The sequence below is a fragment of the Alexandromys fortis genome, unplaced genomic scaffold, assembly GCF_014885135.2.
Source record: "Alexandromys fortis isolate MF-2015 unplaced genomic scaffold, M_Fortis_MF-2015_v1.1 scaffold_325, whole genome shotgun sequence".
NCBI lineage: Eukaryota > Metazoa > Chordata > Mammalia > Rodentia > Cricetidae > Alexandromys > Alexandromys fortis.
This window is the reverse complement of record NW_026068211.1, coordinates 175,734-195,611: the sequence shown is the minus strand read 5'-3', so window position 1 is coordinate 195,611 and position 19,878 is coordinate 175,734. Positions and strand designations below refer to the sequence as shown.

The 19,878-nt window shown below is 52.0% G+C and overlaps 1 protein-coding gene across 8 annotated transcripts in view; it reads left to right on the top strand.

The window, feature by feature from the left end:
- Nucleotides 1-19,878, top strand: part of Bicra (BRD4 interacting chromatin remodeling complex associated protein) — a 65,515-nt gene that overhangs the window by 43,172 nt on the left and 2,465 nt on the right. For 3 of the 8 annotated variants that reach the window (XM_050130280.1, XM_050130279.1, XM_050130281.1), the window contains 11 exons: nucleotides 1,464-1,564; nucleotides 2,633-2,698; nucleotides 5,977-7,920; nucleotides 8,265-8,441; nucleotides 14,348-14,977; nucleotides 15,124-15,304; nucleotides 15,532-15,641; nucleotides 17,169-17,230; nucleotides 18,135-18,283; nucleotides 18,455-18,549; nucleotides 18,739-18,841. In XM_050130280.1, the coding sequence (XP_049986237.1) occupies nucleotides 1,526-1,564; nucleotides 2,633-2,698; nucleotides 5,977-7,920; nucleotides 8,265-8,441; nucleotides 14,348-14,977; nucleotides 15,124-15,304; nucleotides 15,532-15,641; nucleotides 17,169-17,230; nucleotides 18,135-18,283; nucleotides 18,455-18,549; nucleotides 18,739-18,841 (3,556 nt within the window). In that variant the 5' untranslated portion in view covers nucleotides 1,464-1,525. The remainder of the gene's footprint in view (nucleotides 1-1,463; nucleotides 1,565-2,632; nucleotides 2,699-5,976; nucleotides 7,921-8,264; nucleotides 8,442-14,347; nucleotides 14,978-15,123; nucleotides 15,305-15,531; nucleotides 15,642-17,168; nucleotides 17,231-18,134; nucleotides 18,284-18,454; nucleotides 18,550-18,738; nucleotides 18,842-19,878) is intronic. The other 5 variants (XM_050130276.1, XM_050130277.1, XM_050130282.1 and 2 more) reach the window with 4 other exon arrangements.

Below are 19,878 nucleotides of genomic sequence, written 5' to 3'. Positions count from 1 at the left end.
TATATTGAAAAAAAAAAGGCCAGGTATACACTTTTAATCCCAGGACTTCAGAGGCAGAGGTGGGCAGATCTCTAAGTTAGAGGCTAGCCTGGTCTACGTAGTAGAGCTCCAGGACAGCCAGGGCTACACAGAGACACCCTGTCTCTAAGTAAATAAACAGATAAGTAAATAAATAAAAGTAAATAGAAGTTCTTCACTATTCACTAGGTTTTCCTTAAAAATATCAGGCATGAAATGACTAGAAAGAGAGATGGCTCTATGGATAAGATGCCACACGTAAGCGTGAGGACCTGAGTTTGAATCCCTAGTTAGAACTGTTAAAAACCAGGCATGGCCATGTGCACTGGTAGCTCCATTTCTCTGGGGAGAGGGGAGAGGTGGGATCGCGGGGCCTTGCTGGGGCTTGCTGATCACTAGCTTAGCTCCTGATTCAGCGAGAGGCCCTGTCTGAGGGGAATAGGGCAGAGAGGTGAAGAGCAGGACATCCGGCTATGTGTGTACAACACACATACACAGATATTAAAGACAAACAGCCCTGGATTGGAGGGATGGCTCAGCAGTGAAGAACACTGGCTGCTAGGTAGTGGTGGCCTACACCTTTAATCTCAGTACTCAGGAGGCAGAAGCAGGTGGATCTCTAAGTTCGAGGCCAGCCTGGTTTATAGACCAAGTTCCAGAACAGCCAGGAATACACAGAGAGACTCTGTCTCAATAAAACAAACAAACAAAGCATGCTAGCTGCTCTTCCAAAGAACCCAGATTCAATTCCAAGCACCCACATGGCAGCTTACAATCGTCTGTAACTCCGGTTCTAGGAGTTCCAACACACTCCTCTGGCCTTGAGAGGTACCAGGCACACATGTGATGTACAGATGTACATGCAGGCAAAAACCCATACATATAAAATGACTTTTTCTTTTTTTTTTTTAATGAAAGAAAGCAAAGGCCTCCTCTAGCTGGTGTAGTCAGAGGGTCACTCTAAGGAGGTGACATTACAGGTGACCACAGTGCTGTAGCGCGAGTGAAATCAAGAGAGGTGGTAAATTCGAGGGAACAGGGTTAGACTAAAGCAGAACTAACTGCAGGATGGCACTGAGTGAATTAGACTTTGGTTAGGTGATTTTTTTTTATTTGATTTATTGATTGATTGATTTTGAGGCGGGGTCTTTGTGTAGTCCTGACTGCCTAGAACTTAATATGTAGGTCAGGCTGGCCTTGAACTCACAGAGATCCACTTGCCTCTGCTTCCTCAGTGTTGGGATTAAAGTCGTGCACCACCACACAAAACAGATTTATTTATTCTGAACTTGACAGCAGTTCTTGGGGACTCGGATTTGATTTAAAGATAGGCACTATCTGGAAAATGTGGCAGTTTGGGGACCTGGGTGGAACTGTGTTTTTTTTTTTTCTACAGTGGTATGAGAGATTACCCCCACACGGCTACTTAGTACATATTTGTTAAGCTTTTGCAGATTTGCCACATTAGAAATCTGGGTCAGATCCCCCTGAGATCATAGCAACCTGTATGGAACAGGAGCTACAAGCATCTAGCGGCTTGTCTAAGGTCAGCCGATATACCTATCCTGACTCTCTCCTGTGGCCACTGCCAGGGCCCCTATGTCCCTTTCCCATGGGTGTCTCTCTCACACTGTTCAAATGTCCTCGGGCTCTGGCAGCTGACTTCCCTTGTCACAGGCAGCCCATGATAGAGAGCCAGGAGGAAGCCTTAATACCTTTTATGACCTAATCTCCTGAGTCACACAGACTGGAGCTGCTAAGAGCTGAGGATGTGTCTCAGGTGGTAGGGTACTTGCCTGGCTTATATAAGAAGCTCTGAGCTCAGTCCCCAGCACCACATAAAATGAGGCATGGTAGGATGCACCTGTAACTAAAGCCCTGCGCAGGTAGAGAAGAGATCGGAAGGAAGTTCAAGGCCAGTTTTAACCACCAGCAAGTTTGAGGTGGACTATATGAGAATCTGCCTTGAGGAAGGAAGGAGCCACTAATTCTAGTGTGCACTCTGATGAGAGAAACAAATACTCCCTCCTAAAGGAGAGACATTGAAGTGCTGAACCCTCAAGAGTGCAACGAGATAGTAGCCCAGACAGTACATACAGTAGAGGGTGGCCAGGCATGGCAGTGCGTGCCGTAAACCCCAGCACTCAGGAGGGCAGATGGCTCTCTCTTACCTATACTCTAGGCTCATTTCAGCTGCAAAGATGCCCCAGGACTCAGCAAGTCCTGTCCCCCAGAAGGCGGGTGGCTACACAACTATGTGTTGGATACGATGTTAGGGAGAAGGGAGGGGTTTAGTGAAAATCGTGGGGCAGGTGCCATGAGCAGGTGGCATTGCCACAGTCCCTGAAGGATGTGCTACCAGGACTGTGAGTTCCATGCAGGAGCACAGCTTGGGTGCAAACCAAGAGGGCAAAGTCCCAAGATCAAGGCAGGCGCTTCAGGGGGGGTGGAGTCTTAGAGGCCAGGCTGGGGAAGTGCCTCTGGTGATAAGTGTGCGGCTAGCCCACATCCCCCCTCCCCTCCTTTTTTACCTCAAACCCAAGTTGATTTCTGCTCTAGAGCCTTGTCCTGCCTTGTTCACGTTTGACCTTGGATTGGGGGGATCTCATTGCAGCTGGATAGCGATGACCTCTTGGATGCCCCCGTGGAGGCCCAAAGTGCCTTCTATGAAGGTCCTGGGGTAAGTGGTTGGCCAGTGGTGGTCTCCCACGCTGCTGGAGCAGGAGGGAGTTGCAGAGGCTGTGCATGCCCTGGTTGTGTTTGCTTGGGGGAGGGGGTGTTCAGGAACCAAGCTGTCCCACCACCCTGGCCATAGAGAGGGGCAGAGGCCAGCTCTGGTGTATTTGGTAGATACCATATGACTCTGGGAAAGGTTCCTCCCCTACATGACTCTGAAAGTGAAGATGGGGGCACGGAGCATTGAGCCTGTCCTGTGTGCTTGTCTTTGCCAGCCCTTCATTGCTTCTTTGTGTGTGTGCGCTGGGGTTCACATGTTTACACATGAGGCCAACCTCGAGTACTATCACTTGGCGAGGCTGGGTGGCCAGCTAGTCCTGAAGTCCCCGTCTGTATCTCCCTCCACCATGGGGATTACTGGTGCCTCTGGTTTTTTAAAATTATTTGATGATTTTTATGTGTGAACATTTTGCCTGCATGATTGTCTGTACATCGTGTATGCACAGTACGTGTGGAGTCTGGAAGAGGGTGTTGGATCTCCTAGGACTGCGGGTACAGATAATCATAAGCCACCCTGTGGGTGCTGGGGATTGAACCCTGGTCCTCTCCAAGAGCAGCCAGTGCTCTTAACTGCTCAGCCATCTTTCCATCATCTCCACCGACATTTTTTGTGTGGGTTCTGGGGATCGAGCTCAAATCATCACTTAGGAGGCAAGCCATTTTCAGAATGAGCATCTCCCCCAGTGCCTCTTGCCCTTTTCTCTGCGCCACTCTGCTGCTCCTGCTCCCTGTCACTGTGATGTCATTCTTTTAACAGGTTACTTTATGAGTAATTTTCATTGTTTTGTATCAACTGTAATATCATATTCCAAATAACCTTTTATAGTAATGATCAAGTTTAGAAAAACAACGTAGAGGGCTGGAGAGATGGCTCAGTGGATAAGAGGACTGGCTGCTCTTCCAGAGGTCCTGAGTTCAATTCCCAGCAACCACATGGTGGCTCACAACCATCTGTAATGAGATTTGACTCCCTCCTCTGGCTTGCGGGCATACATCGAGGCAGAATGTTGTATACATAATAAATAATAAATAAAATCTTAAAAAAAAAAAGGAAAAACAACGTTGATTCATAGATCCAGTTACAATGGTGACCATTCTGTCTTTATTAAGACGAACCTTCCTTCCTTCCTTTATTTATTTATATTTTGTTTTTGTTTTTGTTTTGAGCTAGGTTCCAAAGCTAAAGAGAAATCCTGTCCTGGAACTCGCTCTGTAGACCAGGCTAGCCTTGAACTCACAAAGACCTGCCTGTCTCTGTTTCCTGAGTGCTGAGATTAAAGGCAGGCATGCACCATCACCACCCTGCCCAGACCTTTATTGAAATTTAGGTATTTCGGTTTTCTGAGACAGGGTCTCATGTGGTCCCCAACAGTCAGAAACTCACTGGGTAGCTGAGGATGTCCTTCAACTTTAATCTTTCTGCCTCTACCCTCAGTTGTTGGGATTATGGTCATGCACCACCACACCAAGTCTGTGCTAGGAACCGAACCCAGGTTCATGCTCTCTAGGCGGGTACCCTACCAGCTGAGCCACATGCCCAGCCCAGCTCTGAATCTTCCATCTAGTCAAAATCTGAAGAGGTGACATAAAACCTCGAACCTGTGTATTATATGGCCCTCTGGACCGTAAGCCCCTGAGCTGTGTTTGCCACTTTGATTCTTTGGACCATAAGTCTACTGAGCTGTGTTTGCCACTGGTTGAAGTCTCAGTGAGCATGGCACCACCCTCGCCCCCCCCACTTCCCCGCCCCAAACCCGGCAACAGTTCATGTGCTGTGGTCTGTCTTTCTTCCAACCCCGCTGCCTCATATTGAACTTTGGAGCCAAACAAGTTTTGTCTGTGTCATATATGATGTCACATGCGTGCCTTCCTATGGCAACCCTCGAGGGGCAGCTGGGTCATTATGCAGTGTACCACCTGGAACTCCTGGTAAAGTTTGCTCTTATAAAAATTAAAACAAGGACAACAACCAGGTAGGTGTGGTTGTTCTTGCTAAGGTCCCAGCAGTCAGGAGATTAGCAGCAGGAGGATCTAGAGTTCAAAGTCATCCATGGGGTCTAGAGAGATGCTCAGTGGTTGAGAGCACTGGCTGCTTTTGCAGAGGAGTGGGGTTTGGTTCCCAACACCCACATGGTGGCTCACAACTGTCTGTAACTCCTGTTCCAGGGAGTTCGACTTTCTTCTGGCCGCTATAGAAACCAGACACATATGTGTTGTACAAACATATGCATAGGCACATATGTTCATATAGAATAATCTTTAGCTGTAAAGCAAGTTCAAGGCCAGTCTAGGTAACATAATGAGTTCTTATCTAGCCTGGGCAAACAAAGGTCATCCTGGGTTATGTAGCAAGTTCCAAGACAGCCAGGGCTACACAGAGAGACCCTGTCTCAATCTCCCCCTCCCAATAAGAGAAAAAAAAATCATTAAATACTCTTGGTTTGTAGGGAGTATTGGAACTACAAATAAATATTGTGGGTCTCTGTGGCTATAATTTCATTTATTTCTTTATTTTACTTATTTTGTGTGCACCTGTGTGTGCATAAGCACGTGTGTGTACATGAATTTACCACAGCATGTGTGTGGAGGTCAGGGGACACCTCTCAGGAGTTGGTTCTCTCCTGCCACCTTGTGGGATCCAGGGGTTGATCTCAGGTTGTCAAGGCTGCATGCCATTGCCTCTATCCTCAGAGCTGTCTCATCTTCCCAACTGACTATTAAAAAAAAATGCAGGCAGCTCTCTGTGAGTTCATAGTGAGTTCCATGTCAGCCAGTGTTACATAATGAAATTCTTATCTTTTTTTTTTTTAAAAAAACATATTTTCTTAATTATTAATATGGTATGTTTGTGTGTATGACTCTTGTTAGTGATGATACATGGCTGCATGGTGTGCACTTGGAGGTCTAAGGAGAGTTTTAAGGACTCATCTGCCTCTTTCCACACTGGGATCCGGGGCTGGAACTCGGGTTTGAGAGATGAGTGCTCTTACCCGCTGAGCAGTCTTGCTCCCGTCCATCCCCAGTATTCTTATTACCTTCTGCTGGTAGGTGCAGATGGAGAAACTGGGGTCAGATTAAGCAAGCTGCAGTCAAGCCCACAAAGCCAGGATTTGAGCTGCATCCAGCCACTTCCAGATAGAAAATTGCTGAATTGTAGTGGCCTTTGACACCAAGTGTCCCCATGTTGACCTCGGCTCTTGCCTTCTCTTGTCTGTCCTCCAGCTCCATGTGCAGGAAGCTTCCGGCAACCACCTAAACCCAGAGCCCAGCCAGCCTGCCCCCAGCGTGGACCTGGACTTCCTGGAAGATGATATCTTGGGCTCCCCTGCTGCAGGAGGAGGTGGCGGGGGCGGTGGGGGCCCAGAACAGCCCTGTGACATTCTCCAGCAGAGTCTTCAGGAGGCCAACATCACAGAACAGACCCTGGAGGCTGAGGCTGAACTGGACCTGGGCCCCTTCCAGCTGCCCACCCTACAGCCCGCCGACAATGGGACTGGTGCTACAGGGGCTCCAGGAGCCACTGCGGTGACTGCAGGAGCCCAGGCTCTCTTCCAAGGCAGTGCCGATCTGCTGGGCCTGCAAGCTCCACCCACTGTACTGACCCACCAGGCCCTGGTGCCACCCCAGGATGTGGTCAACAAGGCCCTAAGCGTTCAGCCCTTCCTGCAGCCTGTGGGCCTAGGCAACGTGACCCTTCAGCCCATTCCAGGCCTCCAGGGCCTTCCCAATGGCAGCCCTGGGGGTGCCACAGCAGCCACCTTGGGTCTGGCACCTATTCAAGTGGTGGGCCAGCCTGTCATGGCCCTTAACCCACCCACCTCCCAGCTCTTGGCAAAGCAGGTGCCTGTCAGTGGCTACTTGGCCTCGGCAGCCGGGCCCTCAGAGCCAGTGACGCTGGCGTCTGCCGGCGTTTCCCCCCAAGGGGCTGGCCTAGTAATCCAGAAAAATCTCCCAGCTGCAGTGACCACCACTCTCAATGGGAACTCAGTGTTTGCTGGGACAGGTACCGCCACTGCTGCAGCCAGTGGGGCACCCTCGGGACAGCCACTGGCGGTGGCCTCAGGCCTCGGCACGTCACCGCTGGTACAAGCACCCAATGTGATTTTACACAGAACCCCCACGCCCATCCAGCCCAAGCCTGCAGGGGTACTGCCCCCCAAACTCTACCAGCTGACACCCAAGCCCTTCACCCCCACGGGGGCAACCCTCACCATCCAGGGCGAACCAGGTACCCTGCCACAGCAACCTAAGGCCCCCCAGAACCTGACTTTCATGGCCGCAGGCAAAGCTGGCCAGAATGTGGTGCTGTCCAGCTTCCCCGCACCAGCCTTGCAGGCGAATGTATTCAAGCAACCACCGGTCACCACCACGGGGACAGCTCCACCGCAGCCCCCCGGAACCCTCAGCAAGCCCATGAGCGTCCACCTCCTCAATCAAGGCAGCAGTATCGTGATCCCAGCCCAGCACATGCTTTCTGGCCAGAACCAGTTCCTGCTGCCAGGTGCCTCAGCTGTTCAACTTCCCCAGTCACTTTCTGCCCTGCCTGCCAATGTGGGTGGCCAGATCCTCACGGCCACAGCACCCCATGCAGGTGGACAGCTCATTGCCAACCCAATCCTCACCAACCAGAACCTGGCAGGCCCACTGAGTCTAGGCCCTGTGCTGGCACCCCACTCTGGGGCACACAGCGCCGCGCACATCCTCTCTGCAGCCCCCATCCAAGTGGGCCAGCCTGCCCTCTTCCAGATGCCTGTGTCTCTGGCCACTGGCAGCCTGCCCACCCAGAGCCAGCCTGCCCCCACTGGCCCCACGGCCACCACCGTCCTCCAGGGTGTCACCTTGCCCCCCAGTGCTGTGGCCATGCTCAACACCCCTGATGGGCTGGTGCAGCCCACCACCCCAGCTGCTACCACTGGGGAGGCCACGCCTGTCCTGGCAGTCCAGCCTGCCACCCAGGTGCCCCCTGCTGTCACCACATCACTGCCCCTGGGTCTCCAACAGCCACCGGCACAGCAGCCTCCACAGGCCCCTACTCCACAGGCGGCCACCCAGCCTCAGGCCACCCCTCCTCAGGCCAGCCCAGAGAAGATAGTCCTGGGACAGCCACCCCCTGCAGCCACAACGGCCATACTCACTCAGGATTCCCTCCAGATGTTCCTGCCCCAGGTATGGGGGAGCATTGGGGGGCGTTGGGTGACAAATAGCTGAGCTGAGGGGGCTAGTGGGGGCTCTCAGGGTTGTCCGTGAGGTCTGTAGGTTGTCTTGTCTGACAGACAGAGATGGGATTGACAGACCGACTGGGGATGTCAGTAAGGGAGTATGGGTGGATGAAATGATGGACAGGCAGACAGATGGAACACGCGGGACAGTAGCCAGAGGTTCTGGGGTCTGCCTGCCCTGCGCCTCTTGTCTACAATTCCTCATGAGATTGAGTGGGGGTGGCAGGCTCAGATGGGAGCCCATGGCCTCTGCGGGGGGCCTTCTGATCCTGTGTGGGTGGCCCCTTGCAGGAGAGGAGCCAGCAGCCCCTCTCTACAGAGGGTCCCCACCTCTCGGTGCCTGCCTCGGTCATAGTCAGCGCCCCGCCTCCTGCCCAAGAACCAGCCCTGGCCACACCCGTGACCAAAGGAGCTGGCCTCGGCGCTCAGACCCCCGACAGCCAGGCTTCCCCAGCTCCGGCTCCCCAGGTAGATGCGCCCTGGCAGCCTGGTGTCCTCTGCGCAGCTCCCCGCTCTGCCCTGCCTGCCTCTGTCCTGCTGCCTTGGAAATCACGCTCTCCTTTGTTCTCCACTCTCGTGTTCTCTGAATGTCTCCTGGCCACTGTGCACATCTGAGACCAGGGCCAGCGCAGGGAGAGTCCAGCTTTAGACGGGGACACAAGTCACAGAGAGTTGGGAAATGACCTCTTCCTGTATTGGGTAACACAGCTCCTTTACATGTCAAAACATACTAAAGTCAGACATGATGACTCTGTAACCTGTACTCAGGAGGTGGAGATGGGAAGGTCAGATAATACATAGGGAGTTTGTGACTAGCCTGGGCTATATGAGACCCTGTCTCCTCAGCCTCTCCTAGACAGGGCTCTTGAATTTCCTTTCGGTGTGGATGTGAGCATAACCACACATGAACACTCTGTCTTCCAGTTTTAGAAAAAGCAGTAGTGTACTGTGCCTAGGTTCACACTTGTACCGATTGTTAAACTTGACCTTGGTGGCTGTATAGTAGACCATTGTGTGGGTACACTATTTCTTTAGCTACTCTTGTCAGTGGGCTTCTAAGTCACTCCTGGCTTTGACTTGTTATGAACAAGGCCACAGACAATGGCTTCATGTGGGTGGCATTTTACAGGATGAATTGTTTTGTAATCTGGGTTTAAACTGAGCTTGGTGTGTGCTAGGCAGGCATTCTCCCACTGAGCCACGCCCCCAACCCCTCACTGGGGGATTCTAGGCAGGGACTCTACCACTGAAACATGCCACTGACCCCTCATTGGTGGGCTCTAGGCAAGCACCTGCTACTGAGATACATCACAAGCTCTTTGAACATTTTGAGAGAGTCTTGCTAAGTTGTCCTGTTTAAGCCTTTCATTTATTGTCCTTCTGCCACAGAGTCTGAAGTCACTGGGCATCCAAGTCTATTCTGCCACACATAACCTAGAATAAGTTCTTTAAACTGGGTTTCCTGGGTCTAAAAGGTGTGGCTCTATATTGTGATGCTCTCTCAGCTGCCGGCTGTGGACTGCCAGTGGTCCAGCTGCGGCAGCAGTGCGGTGTGCACCCCTCTTCCGCCAGTCTCACCAGTACACTCACGGTGAACTGGAGCGCCTTGTATTTGTCTTTAAGTTGTATTTATTTTCATTGCCAATGAAATCAGGCAAGTTTTTATAAACTTAAGAGGTATTTATTCTATGAAATTGTTTATATTCTTTGCTATTTTCAACTGGTGGTTCTTGGTCAGCTTCTTGTTGATTTGTGGACACTTTTTACATGTGAGGAAAGTGGGCCTTTGCTTTCATGTGAATCGTAAGCACATGAGAGATTAAGGCAGGCTGCCCCTTTATTCTAGAGAGGCAGATCTTGAACTTGTTTTAAAAAAGGAAAAGAAGAGCCAGAGGAAGGGTGGGAATTGGAACAGAAATATATTATCCAGCAAGGGGCTGGATAGCAAAGTCAGTGTGGACTTAGTCTCAAACAGCCATGATTTTATAGACTGTCTGTCATGTAAACCTGAACATGTTTCTTCTGTCTAGATTGAGGACTGGGAGGAAGGCTTAGGTTGACTCAGTGAACTAGTGTGTCCTCCACACAGAGTAGGAATTGCTTGTGTCTGCTGTAGTCAGGACCTCCAGTGGTTGTAGGTGCACTTAGTGATCAGAGGCGAGGCGTCAGGTTCCCTGGAGCTGAGGATACAGGCAGTTGTGACCCACCTGGTGTGGGCGCTGGGAACAGAACCTGGGTCCTCTGGAAGAGCAACAGGTGCTCTTAACCACTGAGCCAGCACTCCAGCTCTGTCCTTTTATGCTTTTTAAATGCTGACTTGCAACCCATGAATGTCCCTAGCAGGCAATGCATGTAGGTGACAAGCCATGGTCTGAGGAAATTGTAGAGTTTTGGGGAGCAGGGAGTCCTGGTATCTTCTATCACCACCTCTGGGCCCTGGGGTCTTAGGCAAGTTGCTTGTTTCTCTGTACCTCAGTTTCCTTGCCTCTCAAGTAAGGGCAATAATGACAGCAGCTACTTTACAGAGTGAGGACACTCATGTAAATTCATGAATGCTGTCTGTATTCTTACACATTCATGTAAGAATGTGTAACCAGGCCCGACCAACACTGAGACCAGGCAGCTGGGTGTGGTGGCCTATGCTTGCAAGAGGCAAGAAGACCCAGAGGTTCAAGGTTATCCTGGGTTTCACAGTGAGACTGATAGGCAAGGCTCAAGCTAGAATCCCAGGACCTATATGGCAGAAGCAGGCAGTTTGAGCCATTCTGATCTACCTAGTGAGTTCCAGGCCAGCCTGGGCTACGTGAGAGTCTCATCTTAAATCAAGAAATAAAGAAGGTGTCAGGCAGGGCGGCAGTCATGTAAAGGCTTGCTGAGGCTGGTGAACCTGCCTGCCAGCTCAACCGTGTGGGCGTCTGAAGGGACAGGCCACAGCAAGCCATGATTGGCTTCCACAGTGGATAAGTAGTGAGAGCCGCTATAGGAAGCTTCTTTTTGGCCTTGTCTCGGAAGTGACATATGATTACTTCTGGGGAATTCCTAATCACAGATACTAATCCTGGCTTGGTATGGGTGGGGTTAAATATAAGGAGGTGGGGTGGCCAGGGCTGTCTTAGAAATCGGTAGTAAATTTTTTTTATTTTACTTTTTTATTTGTATGGGTATTTTGCCTGCATATATGTATGTCCGTCACTTGTATGCCTAGTGCCGACAGAGGCCAGAGGAGGGTGTCAGATTCCTTGGAAATAGAGACCGTTGTGAACTGCCATGTGGGTGCTGGGAATCAAACCCCAGTTCTCTGGAAGTGCAGTCAGTGTTCTTATGCACCTAACCACCTCGCCAGCCACTGTCAGTCTTTCTTGGTGTTTGCGTGTTTTTGTGGTGCAAATGCTATGTTTTTGTTACTTGGATATTTGAGACTAGGTTGTATGTGTGATCTCTGCCCCACACTCCTGAGACTTTAGTGCAGTATGACAGCCCCGGGAAGAATTGTCTTCAACATCGTATCATTCAGGCAGATGTCATGTGCATCTGTACCTGAAGTGTTCTGGAGGCGGGGTCAGGGAGGTTACTGGAAGTTTGGGGCTAGTCTGGCTTATAAAGTGAGACCTGTCTCAAAACCAAGCAAAGCAAACCCCCTTGTTTTGTACTTGTGCTGTGAGCAAAGCTAGCAGGTTTGGTGTGCACACAGAACTGCTGCTTGGTTCAGTTTTGTGCTCAATTTATTTTGTGTGCATATATTTATCTTGGGTTTTGAATTTGGGTCTGTAGGCTTATGGACAGGTGCGGTGTCCACTGAGCCATGTCCCCAGCACTCATAAGCCAGTTTAAACACTTGCTCAGCAAGGCAGTCTTGTTTCACTTAGCTCTCCCACACCCTGTGTGGCCATTCACTGGAAAGGTGTTTAGGGTAGTGGAAACACACTGGCTTTTCTTAGGCACCAGTACAATAATCTGCACTTTCTACACTGGGCTATACTCTGGTTTGCCTATTGTATATATGGCCACAGTGGATATCCCTGTGAGCAAGGACTGGGATTGTCTTTCTTTTAAGGTTTATTTAGTTTGAGCTGGGTGGTAGTGGTGCAGATTTTTAATCTTAGCACTCAGGAAGCAGAAGCAGGCAGATCTCTGAGTTTGAGGACAGCCTGGTCTAGAGAGTGAGTTCCAGGATATCCAGGGCTACACAGAGAAACACTGTCTCGAGAAACCAAAGAAAATAAAAGAAATTTAAGTGAAACATTTTATTATTTGTGGAAAGATTGAGTAAACCAATCAAAAATAATCCGAAAGGGAGCTGACAGCTGTCAGTAACTCCAGTCTCAGGGGCTCCAGTGCCCTCTTCTGGCCTCTGTGGGCCAGATGTACATGCAGGTAAAACATATATATTCATAAAATAAAAATTAAAAAAAAAAAAACCTTAAAGGACATCAGCACAGCTCTGCCCTGCCTTGCAGGTATATACTAAAGCTCCACCCCCATCCCTCTGCCCCTTCCAAATTTTCTGTGTTGCCTGCTCTTGGAGAAGGAACAACTGAGTTAAAGGTTTGTTTTGTTTTATTTAGCTAAGGATGACCTTGAACTCCTGATCCTCTTGCCTTAGCTGCCTTCCAAGTGCTGGGATCACAGCCCTTCAGCCACTATGCCAGGTTGAAGTAGTGCTGGGGATCGAACCCAAGTCTTTGTACATAGTGGACAGACACGCTACCATCTGAGGCCATTCCCGACAGAATGAAGCTTTGAAATCATCATACGAGCTGCTTCTGCAGGATTGTCGGAGGATGGTCCCTTTTACTGTGTGGCAGGCCCAGATCTGTTACTCTACCCTCTGCCAAGAGCTGCCAGTGCTGTAGGGATGGCGAGGCTGGTTGCTTGATCTAGTTTGTTTTAAGTGTATTTTACTTCTTAGTTGCCAAAAGTTAGTCAGAGCTGAGCTTGGAACAGTTGTTCAAAATGTCCCGGATTTAGGGGCCAGATGCTGGGGTGTCCCACCAGGCGGTAATGCTGAATGAACTACAGATTGTGTCAGTGTAGAGCAGTGGTTGTTAACATCTGGGTCCTGACCCCTTTGTGGGGGGCGAACAAACACAGGGGTTGCCTGAGACCATCGAAAAACACAGATTTTAGATTACAGTTCATCGCTAGCGAAAGGACAGTTATGAAGTAGTAATGACAGTCGTGTCGTGGTTAGGGGTCATCACAACACGAGGAACTGTATTAAAGGGTCGCAGCCCTGGGAAGGTTGGGGACTGCTACTACTGGTGTAGTGTGAGGAGCCCCCAGGTTCTCTGGTCTCAGGTCTCTGTGTGTGTGCCCACATGCATGTCACAGAGGTGGTTGTGGGAGATGGTTGTCTCCTACCATGTGGGCTCTGGGCATCAGACTCAGGTCCTCAGACTTGACAGCAGGTCTTGACCTGCTGAGCCATCTTGCCAGCCCAGTGTCTCAGGAGATAAAGGCTTCAAGAAGGGTGGCAGCCTCACAGGGACCTACACTCAAGCCCCACATCTTGTTGGTGGCAGACTCCCTCTGCAGCTGCCAGCTCTACCCACTTACCCTCGTCGTGAGGCACCCCATTATCCAGTACTGGGGCCAGCTCATTGCTCTAGGTCAGTGTTAGGGTACACAGCCGGCACTCACTGGTTGCACAGTGCCTACTATGGTCATGACTTGAGGATAGTCCTGAGGGGCAAAACTGGCCAAGACCTGCTTAGGTGGAAGGACAGTCAGTGCACACGGGTGCAGGATGCAGGCTGGATGGTGTGGGTGACTTGGCACTGTCTAGAACTGCCACACATACAAAAGTGGACATAGATAGGTCAGGGGCACACTGAGAGACAGGCAGCAGAATAGTGCCCAGAACACACCACCCACACACCCATTTCCCATGGTTGGCCACTTCCTATTGCCCTCTTGTCCTTGCTGCTGGGTCATGAAGCCTCCCACACTGGCCGGCAGCCACATACCCCGAGTGTCGTCTGTGTAATGTCATGTGGGCAGCTCCCTGTGCTGTGCTCCTCCTGCCTCCTGCTCGGCAGCTTGTGGTGCTCCTCCCAGTGTTCCCTGCCGCTGCTTCCTCTGCTGCTGCCCACCTGTGCACCCTGCAGGGCTTGCCTTGGTCTGCTGGGTGGGGGGTACACAGGGGAGGGGTGGGTAGGAGAGAATGCACGGGTGGCCGGGTGAAGCCAGGTGCTGAGAAAGGCGAGCGGTGGCAGTGGGGTCCTGCCTCCAGCAGGACTGGAGTAGGTGGAGAATGGAGCCTTTGGGATGGTGGGGGGCTGGGTGAAGGGGGCCTGGGGTTACAGTGTCTTGGGAGAGCGGAAGCCAAGGCTGATCTGAGCCTGTCTCTGCCTCTGTCTCCCTTTTTTGCACAGATCCCTGCAGCTGCTCCACTAAAAGCCCCTGGCCCTGCCTCCTCCCCATCACTACCTCACCAGGCTCCCCTGGGAGACAGTCCCCACATGCCCTCCCCACACCCTGCCAGGCCCCCTTCCCGCCCACCCTCAAGACCCCACTCACGCCCTCCTTCCCAGCCACAGAGCCTGACTTGCCAACCCTTGGAACCTGCCTTGCACCCCTGTCCTCCTCCCCAGGGTTCCTCAGCTAGTATCTTTGTCATCCAGAATCAATTGGGTGTCCCACCACCAGCTGGCACCCCAGGCCCCACGGCCCCAGGCCCATCCCAGCCCCCTCTGCGACCCCCATCCCAGCCCCCTGAGGGTCCACTGCCCTCAACCCCCCACCTCCCTCCTGCCTCTACCCCCTCCACTGTGGCCTCCTCCTCTGAGCCTTCTACCAGGTTGCCAGTCCCCACACCCCCTGACTTCCAGCCCCAGTTCCCACCGGGTCAGGGACCCCATAAGTCCCCCACTCCGCCACCAGCCCTCCACATGGTCCCTGAGCCCACAGCACCCCCTCCACCACCACCTCGGGCCTTCCAGATGGTAACTGCCCCCTTTCCTGCGTTGCCCCAGCCAAAAGCACTTCTGGAAAGATTTCACCAGGTAACCATCAGTAGGGACACCTAACTTCCCCAACTTCCCAAACTGGCCCCCTGCCCTGCCCTGCCCTGCCTACAGTGTGTCCGTGTGCATCTGGCTACCCTATTGCCATCCCATGCCCCACCCCTCAGCCACCTGTCCTTCCTCAGGTGCCATCTGGGATTGTCCTCCAAAATAAGGCTGGAGGCACCCCCGCCACCCCACAGACGTCTACCACCCTGGGGCCCCTCTCCAGTCCTACTGCCTCTGTGCTAGTCAGCGGACAGGCACCACCTGGGGCTCCTGCCGCCTCCAGCCATGCCCCTGCCTCCACATCTATGGCCACCACAGGTAGGGAGAGCCTGCCTAGGCAAAGGGATCAGGTAGAACTGCTGTGTACCAGAGCCCAGGGTGTTGCCCTACCCTCCTGGCACCAACCGGTCCAGGAAGGAGGGCAGACTGCCCAGGTATTGGGAATGAGGCATTGGTGGGAGGGCTGTGGGATGGGAAGAATGCTCACATGGAGGAAGGGCCTTCATGCTGGTGACCCCTGGGTCCTCTCTCTTGCTCCCCTCTAGGTCTCCCTCCTTTACTTCCTGCCGAAAACAAAGCTTTTGCCAGCAACCTTCCAACCCTGAGTGTGGCCAAAGCTGCTGTGTCTGGGCCAGGGAAGCCCCCAGCACTGCAGGTAAGGAGCCTCAGAGCAACTAGGGATCAAAGAGTGAGCTAGCAAGAGATGGACATAGGACACGGGGCAAGGGCTGCTTAGGTGGTGAGAAAAGCTAGCTAGGGGCAGGAGTGTGTGGACCTCTGTAGGATCAGAGATGAAGCACCAATACAGCAGTTTAGATGTGGGCGGTTCAGTGGCTGGGGCCGTTGCTCAATGGTAGAGCCCCTGCCTAGAATCCCCCAGTGAGGGGCTTGGGGCGTGGCTCAGTGGTAGAGCCCTGACTAGAATCCCCCAGTGAGGGGCTGGGGGTGTGGCTTGAGGATGGAGCACTGACTTGCACAAACCTCTGGATTTTGGTAAAGAAGTTTTGACAGACCAATTATCTCAAACTAAGTATATGGAAACTCGATTCACTAGAAGGTGAGAGGAGATGGAGATGAGGGAGGATATTATTAATCACGGTGAAATTAAAAGGTCAACATAGGAGACCTCCCTGAGCTGGTACAGAGAGGACACAGGTGGGGGCACCAAGGGCTTGGACCTATTTGCTGATACTCTTTTCCCATAACCTAGGCTGCATCTCCCAAGCAGGTTTCCTCCCTTCCTCCCTTTCTCCTTGATTTTTTTTTTGTCTTTCCTCCCTCTCTGTTTTAGTTGAGGCAGAAACTTACTTTGTAGTCCTGACTGGTCTGAAATTCAGTATGTAAACCAGGCTGGTCTTGACCTCATAGACATCTTCCTATCCTACTTCTTGGTTTTGAAATGGGGTCTCTATCCAAGACCGGCCATAAACTCACAAACATCCACCTCCGTGGTTTTTGAGATGGGTCTGTTTGCTCTCTGTTGCTATGATAAGACAGTAACCAGCCAGGTGGTAGCAGTGCACACCTTTAATTCCAGCACTGAGGAGACACAGGCAGGTGTCTGTGACTTCAAGGCAAGCCTGGTCTACAAAGTGAGTTTCAGGACAGCCAGAGCTACACAGAGAAACCCTGCCTCCAAAAATCAAAAACCAAAACAAAAGACTGTAATCAAAAACAGCTTAGGAGAGGGATGGGTTTATTTGAATTACTCTTTCAGATCACAATCATTGAGGGAAGCCAGGGCAGGAATTGGAGCACAGACCATGGGAATGGTCCTTACTGGCTGACTCACTGGCTTCATCGTTCATGGGTTTATGTTCTTGCTAGGCTAGCTTTCTTCCGAAGCCTGGGGTCACCTGCCTAGGAAATGTTGCCACCCACAGAAGGCTGGGCCCTCTTGTATCAGTTAACCAAGATAATTCCCCAAAGAGCAGACGTCAGTTAAGGCTTCTCTCGGGTGACTCTAGGCTGTTTCAAGTTACAGGTCAGGCTAACCAGGACACAGGCTATGACAGAACACCTGGCTTTCCCTACCAGGTGTCTCTTGACGGGCAGGGATGCTGTAGCTGGTGCCAGCTCCCTTCACCATCTATGTCCATGGCTAGATGGGGGACATAGACTGAGGAGACCTAGAAGTGTTCCTCCTAGCGGTACCTGTCACTCACCTGTCTTCCTTCCTCAGTATGACAGCAAGTTGTGTAGCCTGAAGAAACAGCCCCTCCTACAACCCAGCAAAGAAGCCTGGTGAGTGACAGCTACCTGCCCTGACCTCTGCAGAGTCCCAGCTCCAACTCTCCCGAGCTGTGTGCATTCCCTCTTGACCTCAGTTTCCCTTCTGCTAAGGGAACAGTGGCGGGCTGCTTACTTCAAGAGGCTGCAATGCTCTAGGCCCTGGGTTCCATCCACAGTTTTATGTCAGGGCTGTCGCTGACTCTGTAACTTGTCAGATGTGGTGGAGAGCCAGGGCTGCCCGCATGGGCCCGTGGGTTAAGTACACACAACTCTGAGGGCCAGGGAAGATGGGGAAACGTGTTTTGAGTGAGTCAGGTAAATTGAATAGGTGGCCGCCTGTTGGTGAGAGCAGGCAGGCTGTTTGAGAACTCAGAGGCCTGAGTGGTGTTTGCTAACAAAGAGAGGAGAGCGGGAGATCTACCCCATGGTGTAGAGGGCTGCTTGCTCTTCAGGACTTGTCTGGTGGGGCACGTGGTCATGTGATGGGGAAACCCAACCCGTTGTAGTAGGGATTCTGTAGAAAACCGCAACTGAGAAATAAAGCAGGTACTTAAAATCTAGCACCCTCCTAGGCAGCCCCACCCCTACAGAGGCAGTGGAGCGGTCCTGCCCCCTGGTGGCAGGAGACAGGGCAGCATGGATCTGAAGGTTCCCACCTAACTCTCAACCCCTCCCTTTCTCCTTTGGATCCTCTAAGCAAGAGTGACGTCCCCTCACTTTCCCAGGCTTCTCTTTCCTCTTCTGTCACCTGTTAACGTTGGTCCACGGCCAGGGAGGCCATGAGACAAGTGGGCGCAGGGAGCCAGGTTGGCGCCACCCTCCTTTGCAGTCTGAATTGGTCATGGGGCTGAGGTTCAGGATCAGTTTCTCTGGCCCTCACCCCAGCTCTGTGTATGTGGTCTAACCCCACCCCCAGCTTCCTGGAGCATCTGCACAAACATCAGGGTTCCGTCCTGCACCCCGATTACAAGACAGCCTTCCCTTCCTTTGAGGACGCCCTCCATCGCCTCCTGCCCTACCACGTCTACCAGGGTGCCCTCCCCTCCCCCAACGACTACCACAAAGGTGAGGCCTCCCCACTGCTCTCCTCCCATGTCCCCAAGTGCCCCCAGCTCAGCCACCAGCCCTTGGTGTTCAGGCCAAAGAGCATGAAGCAGGGTGAGCATTATGCGCTCGGCCACAGGTGCCTCATCCCCCCAACACATCTCCTGACCTCTGTGGCTTTTCTTCCTTCAGTGGATGAAGAATTTGAGACTGTCTCCACGCAGCTCCTCAAACGCACCCAGGCCATGCTCAATAAATACCGGCTTTTGCTTTTGGAAGAGTCCCGGGTAGGATTTTCAAGCTGCTGGGGTCCCTTCCTCGCTGTGAACTGTCCTTGCCTTGTTCTGGACAGGAGTGGGGGGTCTCTCCTTAGCTGGGAGGGAGGTAGATAGTCTGAGCCTGACCAGTTACATCCTGCCAGGGTCTTCTCTTCCCTAACTTGCTTTTCCTGTGTCCTTTATATCACCCCGCCACAGAGAGTCAGTCCTTCCGCAGAGATGGTTATGATCGACCGAATGTTCATTCAAGAGGAGAAGACCACTCTTGCCTTGGATAAGCAGCTCGCCAAGGAGAAGCCTGGTGAGAGGGGAGGGATGGGGAGAGCATCCCCCCCCAATCTATCATGCACCTTGATGCTGGGATTCCCAGCAAGCAACCTGACGTGCATGGGGTGCACGGGAAGATAGAGGCAGAAGGATCTCTGGTTTTGTGTACAGCCTAGTCTAAAAACAAAACAAAACAAAATCCAAGGATTGTGTTGAGTGGCCTTACCTTTCTTAGCCACCAGGGGGCACAGGAGACCCTCCTGCTTCCCTTGCTATAGCTCCCTGTGAGTTTCCACCCTAGAAAGGGGGAGGAGGGGCGTTTCTGCCAGCCTAGGCTGATGCAGAAGCAGGAGAGAAGAGCCAGGTCTGAGGTACACAAGCAAGGTTCCTGCCACACCCACTCTGTGCCCATTCTTTGCTTGCACCCCCCTAAGAACGAGGCTTTCCTCTTCCTTTTTGCACTTTAAGCATCCTATAAGCTTTATCCTTTAAGGATGTGTCCACACCCCAGCCCCTTGCTTTTCCAAAATTGTCCTTCAGCCTTGTCCTACATTCAAGTACCATTATTCTCTTGAAAAAAATCCGCCATTCTGCTTCCCCCTGCCCCAGCCCTAGGCCTTGCTGTGTACTCACAGGAGTCAGGCACTAGTGTGAACCCTTTGAGGTCTGTTCTGGAGCTCTCTGCCTTTAGGAAGGATGTGTGTCTCCTGAGTATCCCTAGTGAGTCTGGGAAGGACCCTGTGATCCCCACATAAGAATGTCTGTAACAAGTCTAATGGGCGACATGGGATAAATCAGAGCTATAAGCAAGCAGCCAGGGGCGTGCCTTATGGGGACACGTTTGCCTAGCCCATAAGAAGACAAGGAAGTCACCCTGGAGCATTTGTTTGTCTTTGAGGTTAGCACCTCCAAAGTGTTTAAACTTTGGCTGGGAGCATGCTAGGCTAGGACTGAACTGCTGAGCCACGCCCCAACTCCTCACTGTGGGATTCTAGGCAGGAGCACTACCACTGAGCCACGCCCCAATCCTGTTTTGTTTTGTTTTTAGCTTCAATTTTTTAGAGGTAGGGT